The 20,722-nt window shown below is 40.2% G+C and overlaps 1 protein-coding gene across 1 annotated transcript; it reads left to right on the top strand.

Moving 5' to 3' along the window:
• Positions 1-5,227: 5,227 nt before the first annotated feature.
• LOC127770193 (G-type lectin S-receptor-like serine/threonine-protein kinase SD2-5) lies at positions 5,228-8,068 on the top strand. The gene has a single exon (XM_052295858.1). The coding sequence runs from the start codon at positions 5,259-5,261 to the stop codon at positions 7,782-7,784; it is 2,526 nt and encodes an 841-aa protein (XP_052151818.1). The 5' UTR covers positions 5,228-5,258; the 3' UTR covers positions 7,785-8,068.
• Positions 8,069-20,722: the final 12,654 nt, after the last annotated feature.

Below are 20,722 nucleotides of genomic sequence, written 5' to 3'. Positions count from 1 at the left end.
TACCTAAAACATGCATGAATTGGGATAAAAACTTATATAAAATGACACACAGAACCATGGTGAAAAATATGAGTGAAAATCAGGAGATTGATTGGTGTCGAGCACCTGATGCCATCCCTAAAATAGGGTGCTCTTCCCACGATCTGCTAGCTGCGTTTGTACGTTTGTGGTATGCGTGCACAAATCACCTTCTTATTTTGGCTTCTTGAAATGATTTTTTAAATTAAACTACTTATCTTATTTATAGTCCGACTATATTATTGTACTCCTTGCAATTAAATCTTTATAACAACATGACATATGATTATATTTAGGTGATAAAAAATACCTGTTTTAACCAGTGAATTTTAACGTTTTATGTGAGGGAAGTGGATGTTTCAATTAGAATTGGATTTTGTTGCACGTTTTAAGTTACTCATGTTGCGGTGGATCTTTTTTAGTGTTGCACATGATATCATTTGGATATTTGAATAAGTAATTTTTTTAATGTTTCACTAGTTTATTTACAAAAGTTGCACGTAGTTTTCCTTGCATATTTCATCAAGTATATTTGCGATGTTTCATGTTGCTATAAGTTATGTTCTATTCTATTATATATTTATTGTTGTTGCATTGCTTGTTAATAACTAAAATTTTCAGTAACTCGTTTTTTTTTACACCCTGCGATATAGGAAATGTTGGTAGTGTAGGCATACGGTCAAATAAGCGACCAACTAAAAGTTGTTGTTAGTCTATCGTGTACATAAACATGTATACATGTGTACCTATACCGTTTTGTTTGTATTAGCTAGGTGTATGAGTTTGTGAAAAAAAACAAGCAGTAGTTGCTACTCCCTCCATAAAAAAACTCAACTCCTACCGTTTAAATTTTATAAAAAAAACCCAACTTCTATTATCCTACCTACCCTCATTACGTAAAACGAGAAGCTTTATCCCTTCAATATCCTTTGCCTACATATTCCTCTCACTACCTTTTTTCAATGATTAAGAGTATTTTAGTCATTCTCACTCTCCACTATTTCTATATTGGAATACTAGGGATAGATTTTTTATAAGACGGAGGGAGTATATGTCAGTCATCCTCGTAGCTCACGCACGAGCGAATTTTGTACCTAGAAAAGAAGAGCAAGACTTTTGATTTTTTTTTCCTTCCAACCTGCGCCCGACGCGTCGGTGCGGATACACTTGTGAATCAACTAGAACATTGAATAATTTAGTAAGAACGACTAAACCATCAAGAAAATTCAAAAAAAAATTAAAAATATAGCATGTGTAACAGAGTTAGATTCCCGATGAAACATTTGTTTCTCATACGTAAACATCAAATCCTAATGGTTGAATAAGTGCAAAAACAACAGTGTAATTGGATCACATAATGAATAAGTAATTTAGGAGAAAATATATTTGAAATTCGCTAAAAAAGACTACCACCATATCAATGCCGTGGATGATAAGACTTTTACAGTACACGAGATGCGAGAGATGGACTAATTATAGTGTGCATGCAACATAGGCTGCGCGTGGTGATGGAGACGCAATGTGGGGAGGGGCGGCTGATTTTTGGCTCTAGTTTCAACCTTTGCTTGCTCACAGCCTCACGCCTTGTGTCTGAGAGATACTCCCTCCGTATTTTAATGTATGACGCTGTTGACTTTTTAACAAACGTTTGACCTTTCATCTTATTGAAAAAAGTTATGTAATATTATTTATTTTATTGTGACTTGATTTATCATCAAATGATCTTTAAGTATGACATAAGTATTTTTATATTTGCATAAAAAATTTGAATAAGACGAATGATTAAACGTTGGTTAAAAAGTCAACGGCGTCATACATTAAAATACGAAGGGAGTATATTTGTGAGAAGTCAACTCCTTTTTATCATTTCTTTGCTATTATCCGCATCAGCAAAATGATTAGATGATATTCTTTTTTTAAGGAACAATGGTTAGATGATATTCTTTTTTTTTAAGGAACAATGATTAGGTGATATTGATAAAAGTATTATATGACCTTGTTATTGATAAGATTGGACACATCTCGTAATGACAGTTAGATCATAAATCGCAGTTGGAAAACTAACATATTTTGAAGTGCTTTATAAAAAGCCAGTTATTTAATTTGATAAATATATGAAAGAACTTATGAACATTTATAGACGAAAAGGAAAACGTGAAGGAACTCCAATCCAACACACGGGGAGAGCAACAAGTAAGGCTTCGATTAAAGGCGGAACATCCAAAGCGCAAATGCAATACCCATCCATCACATAGGGTCGAATGACGAGCGAGAAACCAGAAAAATACAAAACTTGTGAATACAATCATTAGAAAACAACATGTAAAATGTGGACTTTCAGCGTATATACATTGAACAGTAAACTTTATGGAACCGAATGAAAACGCTTGCCGATGAAAAGTTGAACACAAAAGACTGACTATTCAACTGTATTTTTTTTGCCTGTACTCTTTATGGCACCGGTTTGCAAATTAAAGTAACAAAACCAGTCACTGTATCAGGTTACAATTTTGCAAACGAACTAAATGGTGGGAACTCTGCTCGGACGTATGATGCTCGGCCGTCAGCGTCCGATTTACGTGCAAAAACTACTTTAAACTGATTTTTCTCTTAAATTACATATCCAAATCATGATTCGATTGCACCATTAAATTCGTTGCAATTAAATCTTCAAAACAAGACCACACATGGATATATTCCGACGAAATTTTTTTAAGCTTATTATTGAATTATTTTTAAATGATGCACGATGTTCCACCAGGTATATCGGAATTGTTTCACTAAATAGATCGAAAATGTTTCACTCGTTTAAATCGGGTGTTATTTCATCCTATATAAAAATAATGTTTCAGCAAATAGCGAAAGAATGTTTTAGTTCACTGCAACATTTGATCCATATATAGTGAAACATTATAACTACACTAGGTGAAACATTTTTCGGTGGAACAAAAAATAAAACGAATTCCCTTGATAGGGAATTTCCAAAATATGTGGGTTTTTTTTGTTGCAATGGAATATTTCAGTTCACTGCAACATTAGATCTGTACACAGTGAAAGATTGTGAGTACACTAGATGAAACATTTTTTGTTGAACAAAAAATAATCCAAATTCCTTTAATAGGGGGTTTCCAAAATATGTGGGTGATTTGTTGCAACGGCGCGTTCCATAATATTAAAATCCACTGCAACATTTGATCCGTACATATTAGAACATCGCAAGTAGACTAGCTGAAACATCGTAAAACTACTGGTTGAAACATCAAAAGAGATCATATGCAACATTCAAAAAAATATCAATAGAGAAGCTAAAATATTTTTTATCGAAATATAATCATGTGTGGTCTTGTTGTAAAGATTTAATTGCAATGAATATAACGGTGTGATTAAATCGTAGATTGGATAATTAGTTTAAGAGAAAAATTGTTTTCTGCAGGAGGCGCTTTTTCTCTGACGTCGAACGTCAGGCGCGCAGCATTTTCCGAACTAAACGCGGTAAGCTTCGATATATAGCAAGATGCTTTTACTCTACAAAATAGATATATCATCACTTTCGCTTCTGTTACAGTTTTTTCTTAAAAGAAAGTTTCAGCCCATCTCAGAAAAGAGAAGTCTGACTTTGAGGGCTCCGTTTTAATTTCCCCCAGTCGAAAGTACAGTATCAGGTACAGAAAACACAGGATATTACAGATACAAGCAAACAGCAAAGTTGTCCGGTTATTTCAAACCCCGGACAACACGACAACATGCATGTAAGCACGCAACAGAACAAAACCAAACCCGACGAAGCACTCCACTCAGGCACTCACTCACTCACTGCGTGCCACTGCGACGGCCACAAGCGAGAGCGCGACGAGCCTTGACTAGCATCCACGATTAGTCAGTCGTGCACTCACCACTCACCACCACGTCGTCCCCCGGCGGCTCAAACCCAACATAGTCAAAATTGCCGGATTTTTCCACCAAAACGGCCAAACTCGATCTCCTTGCCACGCCGCCCCCAACACGACGAGGCGTCGAAGCCCCCCACCACAACTAGTACTGTGTTTGATTTTTCTAAAAAATGATGCGTCCTATAATTTAGGACGAAGGGAGTAAAAAAAAGACCCGCCGCTGAGACATGTGACTAGCTCTTCATGGAATTCTCACTGACAGTGAAATAACAATAGATAATAGATTTAATTGCATTTATGCAACTGACAGTAAAATATCAGAAGATATTGCAAACCTCTCAAGGGTGTCTTAGGCATTATGAAAAAAATCAAATAACCAACGGAGGTTAACTGATGGTAATTAAACAAAGGGAAGAAAAACATATTGTATGTATGTAGAACTTGTGCTCGCCAATAACAACCAAGCGCTTGTTTATAGCAGATCATATAATTTCTTCCTGATTCAATCGTTCCATGGCCGTCTGGAACGTGTAAATTTCAAATAGAACAGTATGATTCACGTGTTTTCTTACCGGTCTTACCTGATACTCCCTCCATCCCAAAATGTTTAACGCCGTTAACTTTTTTTAAAAATATTTGACTGTTCGTCTTATTCAAAAAATTTAAGTAATTATTAATTCTTTTCCAATTATTTGATTTATTGTTAAATATACTTTTATGTATACATATAGTTTTGCACATTTCACAAAAGTTTTTGAATAAGACGAACGGTCAAACATGTTATAAAAAGTCAACGGCGTCAAACATTTAGGGAAGAAAGGAGTATTAGTCTGTCTGCTGGTATGCTCTCCAAACGAAAATAGCATAAAAGAAGATGGTATACTCGATTACCAAAATTTCTTCTTACCATACCAATATATTCTCTGACAAGGCTTGGATGATGAAATTGTTAAGGGCGATGCTATCAGCTCCTGCCCTTTTTCTTAACAATAAAACAACAGACAGTACAGCTATTACGCTGACTCCATGGTGGTGGTCACTGGCCAAGCAACTTTACAAGGTAATGCGGCACGGCCAATTCTTGAACCTTTAGAACTGGCGATTGGAGAAACCAATCCATGCTTCCAAAACCAAAACCAGAGCACCGCGTGGTATAGCCTTGAAGTTTTGACATGCATTGACGAGAAAGCCAGTCGACCAATTGGAAGCTAGTCCAGAGATCATCTTTCCGGTGACCACATCAGCTCATCGATTCAGTCTGATCACAAGGTCAGGACACACCTTGCTAACCTCTGAACTGACCACAGTTTCTTGCTGGCTTCTCTCCTCTCTTTTCCATCTAAGAACCATATGCATCCTGCCAATCTCTTTACCGGCTTCACGGTGCTGGTGGTCATGGTTCTTGCAGTTGCAGCAGGGACGCTCCCCAGGCAGCGCTCCGACTATCCCATGGCCAACCTCTCGACACTGTGGGTCAACAATAGAAACAGGCTCCCTGACAGCATCACATATGACGACGGGTCTATGGTACGCAGCATACTCCTCTTGTCACCACAAACCTTTTATGGCCCCTCCTTTGCCGCAGGGTTCTTCTGCACCCCACCCTGCCGAGAATTCATCTTCGCTGTCTTCATTGTCTTCACCAGCAGCGGTGCTTTGTTCCCTGTAGCGGTAAACGAGGTTATCTGGTGTGCCAACAGGGGAAGCCCCCTAGGAGAGGATGCTACCCTTGAGCTGACTGGAGATGGTGACCTCGTCCTCCGTGAAAAAGCCAATGGCAGACTCGTCTGGTCGAGCGGCACTTCAGGCCGATCCGTGCAAGGCATGGAGATCACTGAGAATGGCAACCTGGTGCTGTTTGATCAGAGGAATGGAACAGTGTGGCAGTCATTTGATCATCCAACAGACGCATTGGTCCCAGGGCAGTCACTGCTGCAGGGCATGATCCTCAAAGCAAATACCTCCCCCACAAATTGGACTGAGAGTAAGATATATATAACTATTCTCCAAGATGGTGTATATGGCTATGTTGAATCCACACCACCACAACTCTACTATAACTATGTAGTGAGCACAAACAAGAGCAAGAGAGTTCCAACAACGGTTACCTTCACAAATGGCTGCCTCAGCATCTTTGTGCAGTCCACACAACCAGGAAATCCAGATGGCCGTATCGCATTGCCAGAAGCTAAGTCCATCCAGTACATAAGGTTAGAGCCTGACGGGCACTTGAGGTTGTACGAGTGGTCTAGTGAAGAGAAGTGGACCGTCGTGTCTGATGTAACCAAGCTATCCCTTGATGATTGTGATTTCCCAAAAGTGTGCGGGGAGTACGGAATATGCACAGGCGGGCAATGTATCTGTCCCCCTGAGAGTAATTCTAGCTCAAGCTACTTCCAGCCAGTTGATGAGTGGAAGCTGAATCTTGGATGTGTACCAGTGACTCCAATATCTTGTCAAGAAATGCAAAACCATCATCTCTTGACTCTTAGTGACGTTTCTTACTTTGATGTTAGCCAACCCATTGCAAATCCAACAAACAAAGATGATTGCAAGCAAGCATGCTTGAAGAATTGCTCCTGCAGGGCTGTAATGTTCATGTATTTCCACAATGATTCACATGGAACATGCCATTCATTGACAGAGGTATTCTCCTTGAAAACAATACAACCTCAAACTGCTACTTACAACTCTACTGCTTACCTCAAAGTGCAACTTACTCCCTCTTCTTCTGCCCCTACACAAAACAAAAGTTACAAAACAAAGACAATTTTAGGTTCCATACTCGCAGCAATTGGTGCTCTTATTTTGGTTGTTGTTGTTGCTATTTATGTCCAAAAGAGGAGGAAGTATCGAGAAAGAGATGAAGAATTAGATTTTGATATAATGCCTGGAATGCCAATGAGATTCTCATTTCAAAAACTGAGAAAAAGCACTGAAGACTTCAGTAAAAAGCTAGGTGAAGGTGGGTTTGGATCGGTCTATGAAGGGAAAATTAGCGAAGAGAAAGTTGCAGTTAAACGGCTGGAAAGTGCTAGACAAGGAAAGAAAGAATTCTTGGCAGAGGTCGAGACTATTGGCAGCATTGAGCACATCAATCTTGTCAGACTGATCGGAGTTTGTGTAGAGAAGTCAAATAGGCTTCTAGTATATGAATATATGTCAAGAGGATCACTTGATAGGTGGATATATTATCACCATAACAATGCGCCTCTTGATTGGAGCACGAGGTGTAGGATAATTCTCGATATTGCCAAGGGTTTATGTTATCTTCATGAGGAATGCAGGCGAAAAATTGCTCATTTGGATATCAAACCACAGAATATTCTATTAGATGATAACTTCAATGCGAAATTGGCAGATTTTGGACTTTCTAAGCTAATAGATAGAGATCAAAGCAAGGTGATGACTGTGATGAGAGGCACACCTGGATATCTGGCACCTGAATGGTTAACATCGCAAATCACTGAAAAAGTTGATGTCTACAGTTTTGGCGTTGTTCTTATGGAAATAATTAGTGGAAGAAAAAATATTGATATCTCTCAGCCAGAGGAAGCTGTTCAGCTGATCAATTTATTACGAGAAAAGGCTCAGAACAATCAGTTGATTGATATGATTGACAAGCACAGTAATGACATGGTCTCACACCAGGAGGAAGTGATTCAAATGATGAAGCTTGCAATGTGGTGCTTGCAAAATGATAGTGACCGGAGGCCTTCTATGTCAATGGTTGTCAAGGTATTGGAGGGTGCAATGAGGGTGGAAAATTGCCTAGATTACAGCTTTTTCAATGCAAATTCAGTAATATCTGTTCAAGGCATTCCATCCACATATTCAGCCCCACCTCGGGCATCAATATTATCTAGTCCAAGATGAAATCAGTGGCGGAGCCACCACCAGCCTAGCCTGGGTAGCCGCCCGGGCTCACTGGCGAAAACTCCATTAAATTTTAATATTGATGAGTAAATTGATTATGAAATTTCTATAGCAAATGCTAGTTATATTGAAATTTGCCAGGGCTTAAAAATCTTTCTGGCTCCACCGCTGGATGAAATGGATGATTACTGACTATTGAGCAGAAGAAAATCTGATTCATGTACTTTGCCTTTTATAACTTTTTTTGCATTCTATCCTATTTATTCTTGGAGAAGTGTGTTTAAGAGAGCACCAAAAGAATATACATTTTGGACAATAAATGATTTAAAATTATGTGGAGACGGTCCTACGTGCGCTATCCAACTGACCCCATGTCTTCCGTTTTGGTTAGCCCAGGATTAGTTTTTCATTCAACGGGATTAGGAGAGTTTGTTAAGGATTAGACATTCTTGTTAAGAGTTTGTTAAGTGTTGGGCCTCTCTTCTGTATTAAGGGAGATGTTGGAATCAATAAGCAAGAAGTTAATCTCGCATACCCTCCATCTCATTCTCTGTTCATCACGGCTCAAGGGAGGTGATGCTACAGATCTCACCATCCTGTCGAGCACCACTATTAACTGAGGAGCTTGGGTACACCCCCTGGCTCCTACCAATAAATATGTTGGATTTTTGGTGATGATTTCAATATGCTGCTGAAAAACCATTAGCAATCACTACTACATATAGTGAAAACATTGTTGGGTTTAATTTGCTAAAATTCACTTTGAGGTAAAATTCACCTTAAATTATATATCTTTCAAACCTCATATTTTTCCTCTGACAGCTCTGCCATCCTTCTCTTAGACAACAATAGCAGGAGTCTTGGAAAAAAACAGCAGCAATGCTATTTTCCTTAAAATAACAAAAAAGGAAGAAGCCTACCCTGTGTTGACTGGGTCCGCCCACTAAATTTCAAGTGTCCTAATGACTTGGTAAGAAGCCTACAACCATGATGTCTGGTCTGGCGTCTTCCACCTCAATCCAGATTACTGGCCACAGCAAATAATTTGTGTTTTGCATAAATTATTTTCAATTTTTGTTTTTCTGCGCACTGCAACTTCATCAAGATACAAAATCTTCATGAAAAGCTAAGAGCATAATCTAGGAATATGCGCATATACGGACATACAAATTTAGGAATATGCACATATACGAACTTACAAATTTGATGGGAAAATGTAAACTTACATGTTTAGAGATTGGTCGAAAATATTGTTCAACGGATCTACATTTTGATCAGCTCCCATGACCCAAAGGATCAGGTTTACGCCACTGGCCACTGCTCCTGAAAACATCAAAAATTGTTGACAGAGAACATCCCGATAATAGTTCGTTCACGAAGCCGCAAAGAATTCCAATTTCTGCCTCACCATCAGTTGGCTCAACGGCACCACAACCCGGCACGGTGAGGACGACGCTAGCACGGAGCATTAGTATACAGCTAGCCTGCGAATTCGACATGGGAATGCCCACGGCTTTCCTCGCTGCCAGAGCTTAGGCAAACCAGATAGTAAACGAAGCGCCTGGCTTCCCATCCCAGAACGCCAAACAGGCAACAGCCCGTGGTGACTCGCGCGCATTTCGTCGAACACCTTCCAGGCGAGCCCATCATGGGTGGCGGAGGCTGCCCAGGCCGGCGGCTGCAAAACCAGAGACGAAAGGAAACGGACGCGGCCAGGAAGCGAGGACGCGGAGTGGGAGACATCGCGCGGGCGCCGCCGCCGTCGCGTCCAGCAGGCGGCGAGATCGGTCCGAATGGTGGAGGTGGAGGTGGACTGGTGGCTCGCCGCCTCGCCCACTCCGGCGGCGGGTACCTGCCTCGCTGCTAGTGGCAAACAGGTACAATAGCGGACTATAAGCTATTTATAAGAGAAAACTAGACAACGGTATACAGTACATACTACCTAGCTCCAGTTTGCGCTCTATCTATAAACACATATCGCGAAAATAAAAGAGTAGAGAGAAGTATAGTGGGCTATAAATTTGTAGCCAGCTGCAGCACGACTCCAGGACACAATATATGTATAATAGGTGGAATCATAGTATATGTTTATAGATAACTATTTTATGAATTAGATGTTGCACCACCAAAATTTATCCTGAGAAAGCAACACAAAAATTCATCTGCTGCTACGTCTAAGGCCTGGTTTAGTTCCCAACTTTTTCTTCAAACTTCTAACTTTTCCATCACATCAAAACTTTCCTACAGACATAAACTTTTAACTTTTCCGTTACGTCGTTCTAATTTCAATTAAACTTTTAATTTTAACGTAAACTAAACACACCCTAACTTTTGCGGCAACGCCGCTGTGTAGATGCACACGCAGGAGCAGCTGCTCCGATTCAGGCACGCAGCGTCACCACCAGCCGGCCGGAGGGATGACGATGACGATGACAGCTGACTGCAGTAGATCGGAAGCAGCAAAACGAAGAGAAGGAAAACAGCATAAAAGGAAATACGATAAAAATTAGGTGTTGATTAATTCTGTGTTTTCCTTTCCAATCGGCCTCAACCCTTATATAGGGTCCCTGGTCTTTGTCTTGGTCCCACACTAATTAGATTAGAGATCACACATCAGTAACCAAAACAACGAAAATGAAACGTTGCATATGCACAGCGCCTCCAACTTCCTTGCCTCTGCACGTCACTTCTATGCTGCCAACTTGATCATGTGATCTTCTATCCAGCATCACAGCATATCAATTTTGTTCTCAAGTTTTATCTTCCATAGAAAATCCTGAAGAAACCAATCTCTGCATGTACTGCTGCTACGACAGGAGCCAGGAGGCAAAGTAAGAAACCTTATATGCATGCATCACATTCAGGAGCACTTGCCCATATATTCTCTGATAATAACCTGGTTAACCATTGAACAACCGAATTCAATTAAGTAGAAGAATAAAAACATTCGGCAAGACTTCATCCAAATAAAATAACCGAATAAAAACCATCGGCTGTCAATTTTTGATATCAACAGACGTTAACCCGTGCATTGCATGGGGTAATAAAGAATATTAAAATTTTAATCACAAACTGCACATATTTTAGGAGTTAAAAAATAATAATATAGTTATGTAGTCGATATTATTTCATATAAAATTTATTAATATAAAAATATTTTCACCAATAATATATGTAATAAATTTAGTCACACTTAACATTTTGTAATATAATAGAAAAGAAGATGCAGACCTAGGATTTAAACGGTGACCCGCTTGGTGGAGGGGCTTGCCTCTTGCCACTGCTCTAGCCGAGCAGATACGAGAAATGTGGTCCTAAAGTTCAATTTATACGTTCATAGCTCAGTGCCAAGTACAGTACCGCTGAGCATATCGAATGAAATGTGAACGACAATATATTCATGGCGCGCTAAAGTGTTATACTTCAGTGTCAACCTTCGTAGCGTTGAGCCAGGTTTATTTTTAAAATAAGTTTTTGAAACAGTTTATTCCTAAAATAAGTTTTCTAAAAGAGTCATTTTGTCAAAATTTCGGTAATAGCTAAATGTCCCGTGCTTTGCCACAGATAAAAAATATTTATTATAATATTGTCTAAAACAAATAAAATATATTTATCTTGAAATATATTACTTACAAAAGAACATTCACCTTATTTGATTTTAGATGAGGCAATCCATTTACATTTCACTGTTTTTACTATAAAAAGTTTAAAGGTTTAAAGGGTAATATGCAAAAATTATAATGGGGTAAGTGGTGTGAGGGATCCACCACCACCCCTATCAACATCTAAGTAATATAGATATGCTAATCATATGCAGGCGTTTGAGAAAACTAATAATCAAGTTTTGAGTCAAATTTAAAGTACTAATTTTATTGATACACTTGGATTTGTTAATTTTTCTTTTCAATCGAGTCACTAAAAGTAAATTAAAATTTACTATGTAGAAAATTTTGTATTTCGGTTAAAATTTTAGAAGATTAAAAAAAATCCGAACCAATGGTGCAAATTAGATAAGAAACACCATTCTTACATCCATGGCGGTCTCCGGCCACCTTTCCCCTCCACTTTGAGATGCCCTGAGCTCCCCTAAATGCTCTTCCTCTATCCCCAGGTCGGAGAGCCTCGGTCTCCTTGTCTCGTTTACCGAAGCTTGTCGGAGGCTATTGTCTTCGTCAAGCTTTGAGAGGTGCCGCCGCCAATCCTCGCCGCCAGCCGCTCTCTCGCTGCCTTGCGGGCACGGTGAGGGTCCCATCCTCCTTCTGTCCCAGATGCCCTCTTCCGCACCACCGCCGCTCGTCGCCTGTGGCCTCCTGGGCCCGGCTGCCTTGAGTGCACGTCTGTTGTTATGGTTTTGGATACCACATACTCAATAGTAACGACTAAGCTTGGCGGGACCCAACATAAAGTCTTATACGGAATCATATCTTGTATATAGAAGGAGTTCCAGATAAGGAAGGACAAGTAGAGTTCTATATGGAAACGACAAAGACTACTTGGATCGTATCCATACTTAACTCCCTATAGTCCTACTTGGATAAGGGGACATCTATGGGTATAAATACAAGCCCCCTAGGAGGGGAGGAGAGGGGACACACAATAGATAGACACACAACATACAACCCAACACAAGTCAGAATAGACACCAACACACGCCGCCAAATATCGACATCAGAGATAAGCCTAGACAGACCTAATATGATGCCTGCGGAGGCCGACAAGAGGGATCTAGCGCCATCTCTGATCTCGATGAGTTCGTACTCGAGGAGGAAGACTACCCTGTCGTCGACTTCATACCGGTTATCTATGCCGCCAAGTCAACAACAGTTGTATAGGTTATCCCAAATATTGTACTTTGTGATCTAGATGAATAAAGAGCAACACCGGCTTCGGCCAACAGGAGTAGGGCTATTACCTGTCAGATAAGGGGCCCGGATCTATATAAAATCCTTGTCTCCATCTCTTTTACCTCAATCTCGCGTATACCCTGGTACCGGCGATCTCCATACCATGCAAATACCATAGTCGACACCTGCCTAGCCACGCTGCCTAGCCATTCTCGGCCATCTGATCGGCCTCGGCCGATCTGGGCCGTCAGGTGCGTGCCCGTGTGGCCGGTTGCCATCGTGAACTCCGTCCACAGTGGACCAGCTCCCCTTGGTGCCACTGACGTGTGGGACCTGCCCTTGGTTGACGCGGTCCATGCCTGCACCCCTTGTTGACGTCAGCACTTGAATTTTTCTTTGAGAAATTAAATATTAATTGCGTAATAATTTATTATATACTAAAAGTCCATGAAACTTCCTACAAACGCTCCTAAGCCACCATGTGTCTCTCCTACTGTTGGCATTTCTTAACAACATTACTAGACATATAAATTCCTAGCAATGGCGCAAGAAATGGTCCATTGTAGCATTTTACCCCGGAGTATTCCAAGGTATCATATTTATTTAATTGCGAAGGAAGATTGTAAGAGAGAACTATGCTAATAATGTATATATGCCACTTGTATGATCAGAGTCTTAAACATGGGTTAATATATTTATAAGAGTAGAGTGACACGAAACAAGGAACTCATATCTCTCATTAATCAATCCTAAGGTATGTGGAAGAAAAAATAGAAAAGCAATCAATTCCTATATTCTACTATACACTCAATCTTAGTTTACATATGCTAGTATACAACCATGTAGCCAATACCCCCTAACAGTGCCCTCCTGGTGTTTCGAGAGACCACCCCGGGTTGCCGAGTTCCTTATGACAACCTGTTATGGCCATCCAACCGGGGCTAAATACGGAGGAGTACCCTCCCCAGGAAAGTTTCTTAGGAATATATACTATCATGGAGGAATACCCGTACTGAGCTGTCACCATCAGCGGCCCACCTTGACTCATGTAGCATATATGCCCAGATAATCATACTTAATAATCTAGACACCACGTCTACATTATTAAATACTACTCTACATCCCTCGAGATGACATAGAGCAACCGAATAATCGGACACTAAACCCACACCACTGCACCTCTCTCGTAGGCTAACTACACGACTGTACCGATACAAATATAAAGTAAAGCCGATACTCATATGAACTAAAGTACCGAGAGTATATTAAGAATAAGATTTCGTTACTTCCGAAAGTCTTACAAAAGAAATAAGAAAAGCTACTAGAGCCATACCTAAATTCCTTCGAAGACTCCGAGGACTCCAAGAGCTATTCTATTATACTCCACTTAGCACTAGAATACTAAACTAAAGTATAGAGAGATAGACCTTGAGCTTGCTCAAGTGTGTGAAGGAGTGGAGGAGGTGAAGGCCTTTTATAGCTGATGAATGATGGTTGGAAAGGTCGGTAATACCCTCCAACCGCTATTAGGAGTGAATCTCCACCGTCCATCCGAAGCCCTGGATCAAACGGCACAGAGGGGGGTTCGGCCGAACCATGGGCTGGGCCAACCTAGCCCATTTTCGGCAGGCTGACTCCTCAATCCAGAATAGTGAATTATGGGCCCATTTGATCTTGTCATTTCTGAGTTCCTGGCCCATTTATCCACAAGTCTGATTCTCGACAGCGTCTGACTGATTGTTCGAGTGTTGTACTGTCGATTCTCCATTACGTATCTTTCTTTACAACAAATAGAATCCAAGTACAAGAGGAAATAGATTATTCTAAAACAAATATGCATTGCAAGCATAGCTAGTTCTCCTTTATTTTAGTTATATTGACGGTCGACATTGGTCTATAACAACCGTCAACAAACCCCCCAAGCTTGAACCTTTGCTCGTCTCGAGTAAAGGACTCACAAAAAAAAATAAACTTGGTTGTTGATCAGGAGTTGCTACTATGTTATATATCTAGAATGTACAAGTGCAAAGTTTGAGTACTCTCTCTCGTATTAAGAAGTAGGCACGATGGCTTACCTATACGCCCAATCCCATGATGGAACACATGCTTCTCTTCGCCTTGGGCGGTTGGGAGACAGAACAGATCATAGAGTATCATTATATCATCCTTTGCCAAACTCTTATTCCGGAAGTTTTCAAATGATTTTGCAAATAAACCAAGTTCCTCAAATGATTCTCTCAATCACTCAATGTGTATGAATATTGTTTCTCACCAAGATTATGCCTTTTTGACTCCTACACTAAAGCTGAATATGTGTAGTTTAGTAGGGACCAACAACAAGGCATACGTGCAATCGCATTTATTACTAAACTCCTTATCCCCTCATCTCTTTTTTATTTTCCTAATCTCCAATTTAAGCCACACATCTTTTTTTTATTGTTAATTAAATAAATAATTTAATATCTATGCTGTTCTATACGCCATATGCTTTATATGGCAACCAAATATAACAAGGAAATATTTTTAACTATAAAAAAGTTAACAATATATATTATGTGTCGACGTTTGATGTCACGACTACGGTATTTGCATAGTATGGGGATCGTTGGTACTACGATATATGCGAGATTTTAATAAAAGAGATGGAGACGAGGATTTTTATACAGGTTCGGGCCCCTGAATTGTCAGGTAATAACCCTACTCCTGTTGGCCGAAGCCGGTCATTGCTCTTATTCACCATAATCACACCAGTACAATATTTGGGGTAGCCTATCTATCTGTTGTCGACTTGGCAGCCATAAAACCATCCCGTAGTCGACAACAGAGTAGTCTTCCTCCTCGAATCCGTGCCCGGCGAGATCAGAGACAGCACTAGATCCCTCCTGACGGTAGTCGTAGGTACCATATGGGAACTACTAGGCCTATCTCTAATGTTGATATCCGGCGGCTTGTCTTGGCGTATGTTGGCTTGTATGTTGATCTTGTGTCTTGATCTATTGTTCCCTCTCCCCTCTCCTCCTAGGTGGTCTTGTATTTATACCCATGGGTGTCCCCTTGTCCAAGTAGAACTAGGGAGACCAATATGGATACAATTCGAGTAGTCCTTGTCGTTTCCATGTAGAACTCTATTCATCCTTCCTTATGCGAAACTCTTCCTATATCCGAAGGTTGTTTCCGTATAAGACATGGTATGTGGTGGGTCTTGCCGAGATTTAGTTAACTACTATTAGGTATGTGCTATCCATAACCCTGACATTATGTTACTTTAAATAATCCTACAAACATGTGTCGCTAAATTATATTGATGATATCCAATCTATCTATTATATAGTAAAAAGTCCATCAAATTTCCTATAAACACTCCTAAACACCATGTGATAGCTCCTATAACTCCGCGTGATGCTATAATAAATTAGATAAAAAAGAAACAACTATCTTTGATTTTCACTAAAACAACTAGCTCTAATAATTTTCTGTCTAACTGTTCTCTCATTATTACTAAATTAACAATATAATATACATATGCCTATATTTTGCTATATAATTATAGCATTTGGGCACAGTCCACCTGTGCACTTTGCACGCCATCTAAATACCTTATAATCTGACAATAAATATTATATCACTATGAATCATTCTACATTCTACAAACATGCATAGCTAAATTAAATATATAGTATCAAAATAGAAATAAAAAATACATATTCATTTTGCCAAAAGAAAAAGAAATAATTCAACAATACAGGTCGCACCATGATATGTTTGAAAACATGTATAGCTAAACACACACTACATAAGCAGAGTAACTAACTGAAATATAAATAGTCTGAGCCACTACATCAAAAATCGAGTGCCTTTAATTAGAGAAATTTTTTTTTCTAAATATGCTCAAATAATCCAAACAAGCTAAATGATCTTCTATAAGTTTTGATTAATATTCCACCTTTATAAGTTTCTCAAACGCGGCCTACGATTCATGCCCGCGTGAATGCGTAGGCTACCTTCCTTGTTCAATTTAATTCCAGAAATCCACTTAAATGGCTCAAAACATCTAAAATTCATAACTAATTCATACAAACACCATATTGGGCCATTCAACTTGCAAAATTCATCTAAAATTGAGCTCTACATGTTTGTTTACTTTTCATCTATTGTTTATTTGGTTTTTATTAGAGTTTTTTCTCGTTTTGCATGCCAATGTGTGCATCTCGTCGTTTCGGAAGATCACGTTCGCGAGGAAAATAGTTCAGAAGATCGTTTAAAGAAGCAAGGCAAGTCACTCATTCCCGTTGAGCATGTTAAACCTAATTTATCAAATGTTCTATCATTTGCAAATAAATTGCATCTTTGTCTAATTACATGGGATTATGGGACTATATATCGGCTTGCTTTCGCCTTGTTTATTTGTGGTCCATCCTTTCTTGAACTTGGGCAATAATTTGACTAGCTTGTGTCACTTATGTTAATCTTGCTAGAATTATGATATGCTTTGCATTCTTAATTACCACTAGCACAAAATATGGGATAATCGCATTATATACATTGAGTATATTGATGAGCTACGAGCTCGAGACACTTGGCCATGTTTTATTGGTCATAATTATCCAACTAAAATATGGTTAATGGGGGGTTGTGGGTGTATGGTTTTACTAGTCGCAGCCATGGCAATTAAGGACCAGTTCACGGGAAACCCTGGATGACTTATAGTGCTCACCACAAGCAAAAATGGACAACTGCTGTACTTGTAGTGTAACTCTTCCCTTTTTGATGTAATGAGGCAAGTGTGAGCATGATGGAGTTTGGATGGGCCCTGCGATGGTATATGCGGCTTCCGGATTCACCTAGACACGAGATGGGGGGGTGCGCTTGTTCAGGGGGAGTTATGCAAAGAGTCTTGTCACAATCACTCGCATGGTGATATGTCTACGTGGACACGGTGACATGACGGTGAATTGTGGCTTGTGGGTACAGTTGTGCACCTTTGGCGAGAGTAAAACTATTCGAATAGTTGTGCCCATGGTTATGGACGATCGATCAGCTTCACCGTGATTAGTCCCACTCCATTAATTAACTTGACTTAATGAAATGGTGTAGTTCAGGTGAATGGTTGGGCTTGTTCAACGTGCTGTAGCGTTGTTCAGTGAATATTTAATGTTGTCTTAATTAATTAACTATTTTACTGCTTTCAACTATAAATTGTTTACAACCGCCTTTATGTAAATAGCCACAAACCTCCCTTGTATCCCCCTTACACGATTGCATCGTTGGTGTGGCTTGCTGAGTATGGTGGTTGTACCCAGTTTTGCTATTATTCGTCCTTTTCAGAAGTGTAGTGGTTCTGAGTCGAAGATGGTGTTAGAGGACCAAGATTTATACCCAGTTGAGTTTTTGTGTGTGTTGTGGAGTTGAAACTATAGATGGCCAAAAGGCCCGAGGCCCGACGGCCCGGCCCACAGCACGGCGTTTTGGCCCGGCCCAAGCACGGCATGGCCTGTCAAGGGTCGGGCCCGTGCCAGCCCGAGCCGTGCCTGGGCCTCTCCATCGACACGTTGGGCCGGCCCGGCACGGCACGACGGGCCGCAGGCTAGGCCCGACACATAAACACTAGGGAGTAAAAATAGACATATTATATGCCATGGTCGAAAGAATAGGGATGTAAAATAGACTTATTATAGCTATATATATATGTCAGGCCAAAGAGGAGGGATGGAAAATAGACTTATTTTCACTGTATATATGTTAGAACCCAAAGTGGAGGGACGGAAAATAGACTTATTTTCGCTATATATATATATATATATATATATATATATATATATATATATATATATATATATATATATATATATATGTTACAACCCAAAGAGGAGGGACGGAAAATAGACTTATTTAAAAAAAGGCACGATGGGCCACCTGCGCCTTCGGGCCAGCCTGGCATGGCCCGACGGCTGGTGGGCCGTGCCTGGGCAGGAGGCGTAGCCCATGGGCCGGTACGGCCCTGCACAAAGTGCCGATCGGGTCGTGCCGGGCCGTGCCGACCCGATGGTTGGTGGGCCGTGCCTAGGCCGGGCCGTGCCGGGCGGGCCTTTTGGCCATCTATAGCTGAAACCCAGCTAGGATCATCTTTTTCCTTTGCTACTTCTCTCTTTTTTGTAAGAATTAAGTGCCTTTTCAGAAAAGTATCTACTTTATTTATGTTTGTATATGTATATTAATTTATCGTTTTGTGTACCCTATTTTAATTCATGGATAGAGATTCATACACAGAATAGTCTGAAATTTTGGCTAAAATTTTTAGCATGGCACGCGTGGCGATGGAGACGCGACACGGGGAGGGGCGACCATTTTTTGGTGTTTTTATCAGCCGTCCGACGCATAGTAGCGTCCCTAAAATTAATATCACGTACAATATCATAAGCGCTCTAGTTTCAACCTTTTGCTTGCTCACACCTTGTGTCCAAGCGATATATTTGTGAGAAGGTAACTCCTTTTTTTTATCATTTTGTTTGCTATTATCTGCATCAGCAAAATGATTAGATGATATTGACAAGTACACATGCATGGTGCCTTATTATTGATAAGCATTGCACATGTCGTAATGACGGTTACATCATAAATCGCAGTCAGAAAACTAACATATTTTGAAGTGCTTCATAAAAAAACCAGTTATTTAATTTGATCAATATATGAAAGAACTCATGAACATTTCTAAAAGAAAAGGAAAACGTGAAGGAACTCCAATCCAATCACACGGGGAGAGCAACAAGACTTCCATTAAAGGCGGAACATCGAAATTAAGCGCAATGCAATACCCATCCATCATATATATGGTCGAATGACGAGAAACCGGAAAAATACAAAACTTGTGAATACATTAAATAGAAAACGACATGTAAAATGTGAACTTTCAGCGTACATTGAACAAAAACTAAACACTTGCTTGCCGATGAAAAGTTGAACACAAAGACAGACTATTCAACCCAATTATTTGCCTGTACGTTTTCTGGCACCGGTTTTCAAAGTAACGAAAACCAGTCATTTTGCAGACGAACTAACCGTAAGCTCCGATAAATATAGCAAGATGCTTTTACCATACAAAATAGATATATCATCACTTTCACTCTGGTTCTTCTGTTACAGTTTGTCTCTTTTTTTGTGAAATGTTACAGTTTTTCTTAAAAGAAAGCTTCAGCCCACAACTTTTAGAAAAGAGAAGTCTGACTTTGGGAGCTCCGTTTTTATTTCCCTCCCCCCTCGAAACTACAGTATCAGGTAGTAGTAGAAAACACAGGATAGTACAAATACAAGCAAACAGCAAAGTTGTCCGGTATTTCAAACCCCGGACAAACACGACATCATGTAAGCACGCAACAGAACAAAACACAAAACCCGACGAAGCACGAACCAGATCCGACGCAGCAAGCAAGCGAGCACGGTGTGTGTACTTCCAAGTTCCAAGCACTGCGTGACTGCCACGGCCACCAGCGAGAGTGCGACGCGCCTTGACTAGCTAGCATCCACGCGCCCACACGATTTTAGTTTCTGAAAAGAAAATCTTTAAATATCACATAAGATGTTTGACCAGATATTGAAAAGGGTTTTCAGACACGAATAAAAAACTAATTCTATAACTCGTCTGGAAACCACGAGACGAATCTTTTAAGCCTAACTAATTTGTCATTAGCACATGTGAGTTACTGTAGCACTTAGGGTTAATCATGGACTAATTAGACTAAAAGATTCACCTCGTGATTTCCCCTCTAACTATACAACTAATTTTTTTAATCTACATTTAATACTCCATATATGTACCAAAGATTTGGTGCGATGTTTTTGTTAAAAAAAATTGGGAACTAAAACGTGTCTTACTCAGTCGTCGTGCCCTCACCACTCACCACCACGTCGTCTCCCGGCGACTCAACCCAACACCGCGTCCGAGTGTGTGCGACAGTGCGAGCCTCCCCAACCCCCACGCCACACGGCACTTCAGCCGCAAAATTTCGCCGGATTTTTCAACCAAAACGGCCAAATTCTCCGTGCCACGCCCGCCCCCGCGAACGCCACGTACATCCCAGGCCCCCACCGGTCACCACA

This window comes from Oryza glaberrima, chromosome 4 (genome assembly GCF_000147395.1).
Source record: "Oryza glaberrima chromosome 4, OglaRS2, whole genome shotgun sequence".
NCBI classification, from domain to species: Eukaryota; Viridiplantae; Streptophyta; class Magnoliopsida; order Poales; family Poaceae; genus Oryza; species Oryza glaberrima.
The sequence above is the reverse complement of the archived record's forward strand: the minus strand, read 5'-3'. Positions and strand labels throughout refer to the sequence as shown.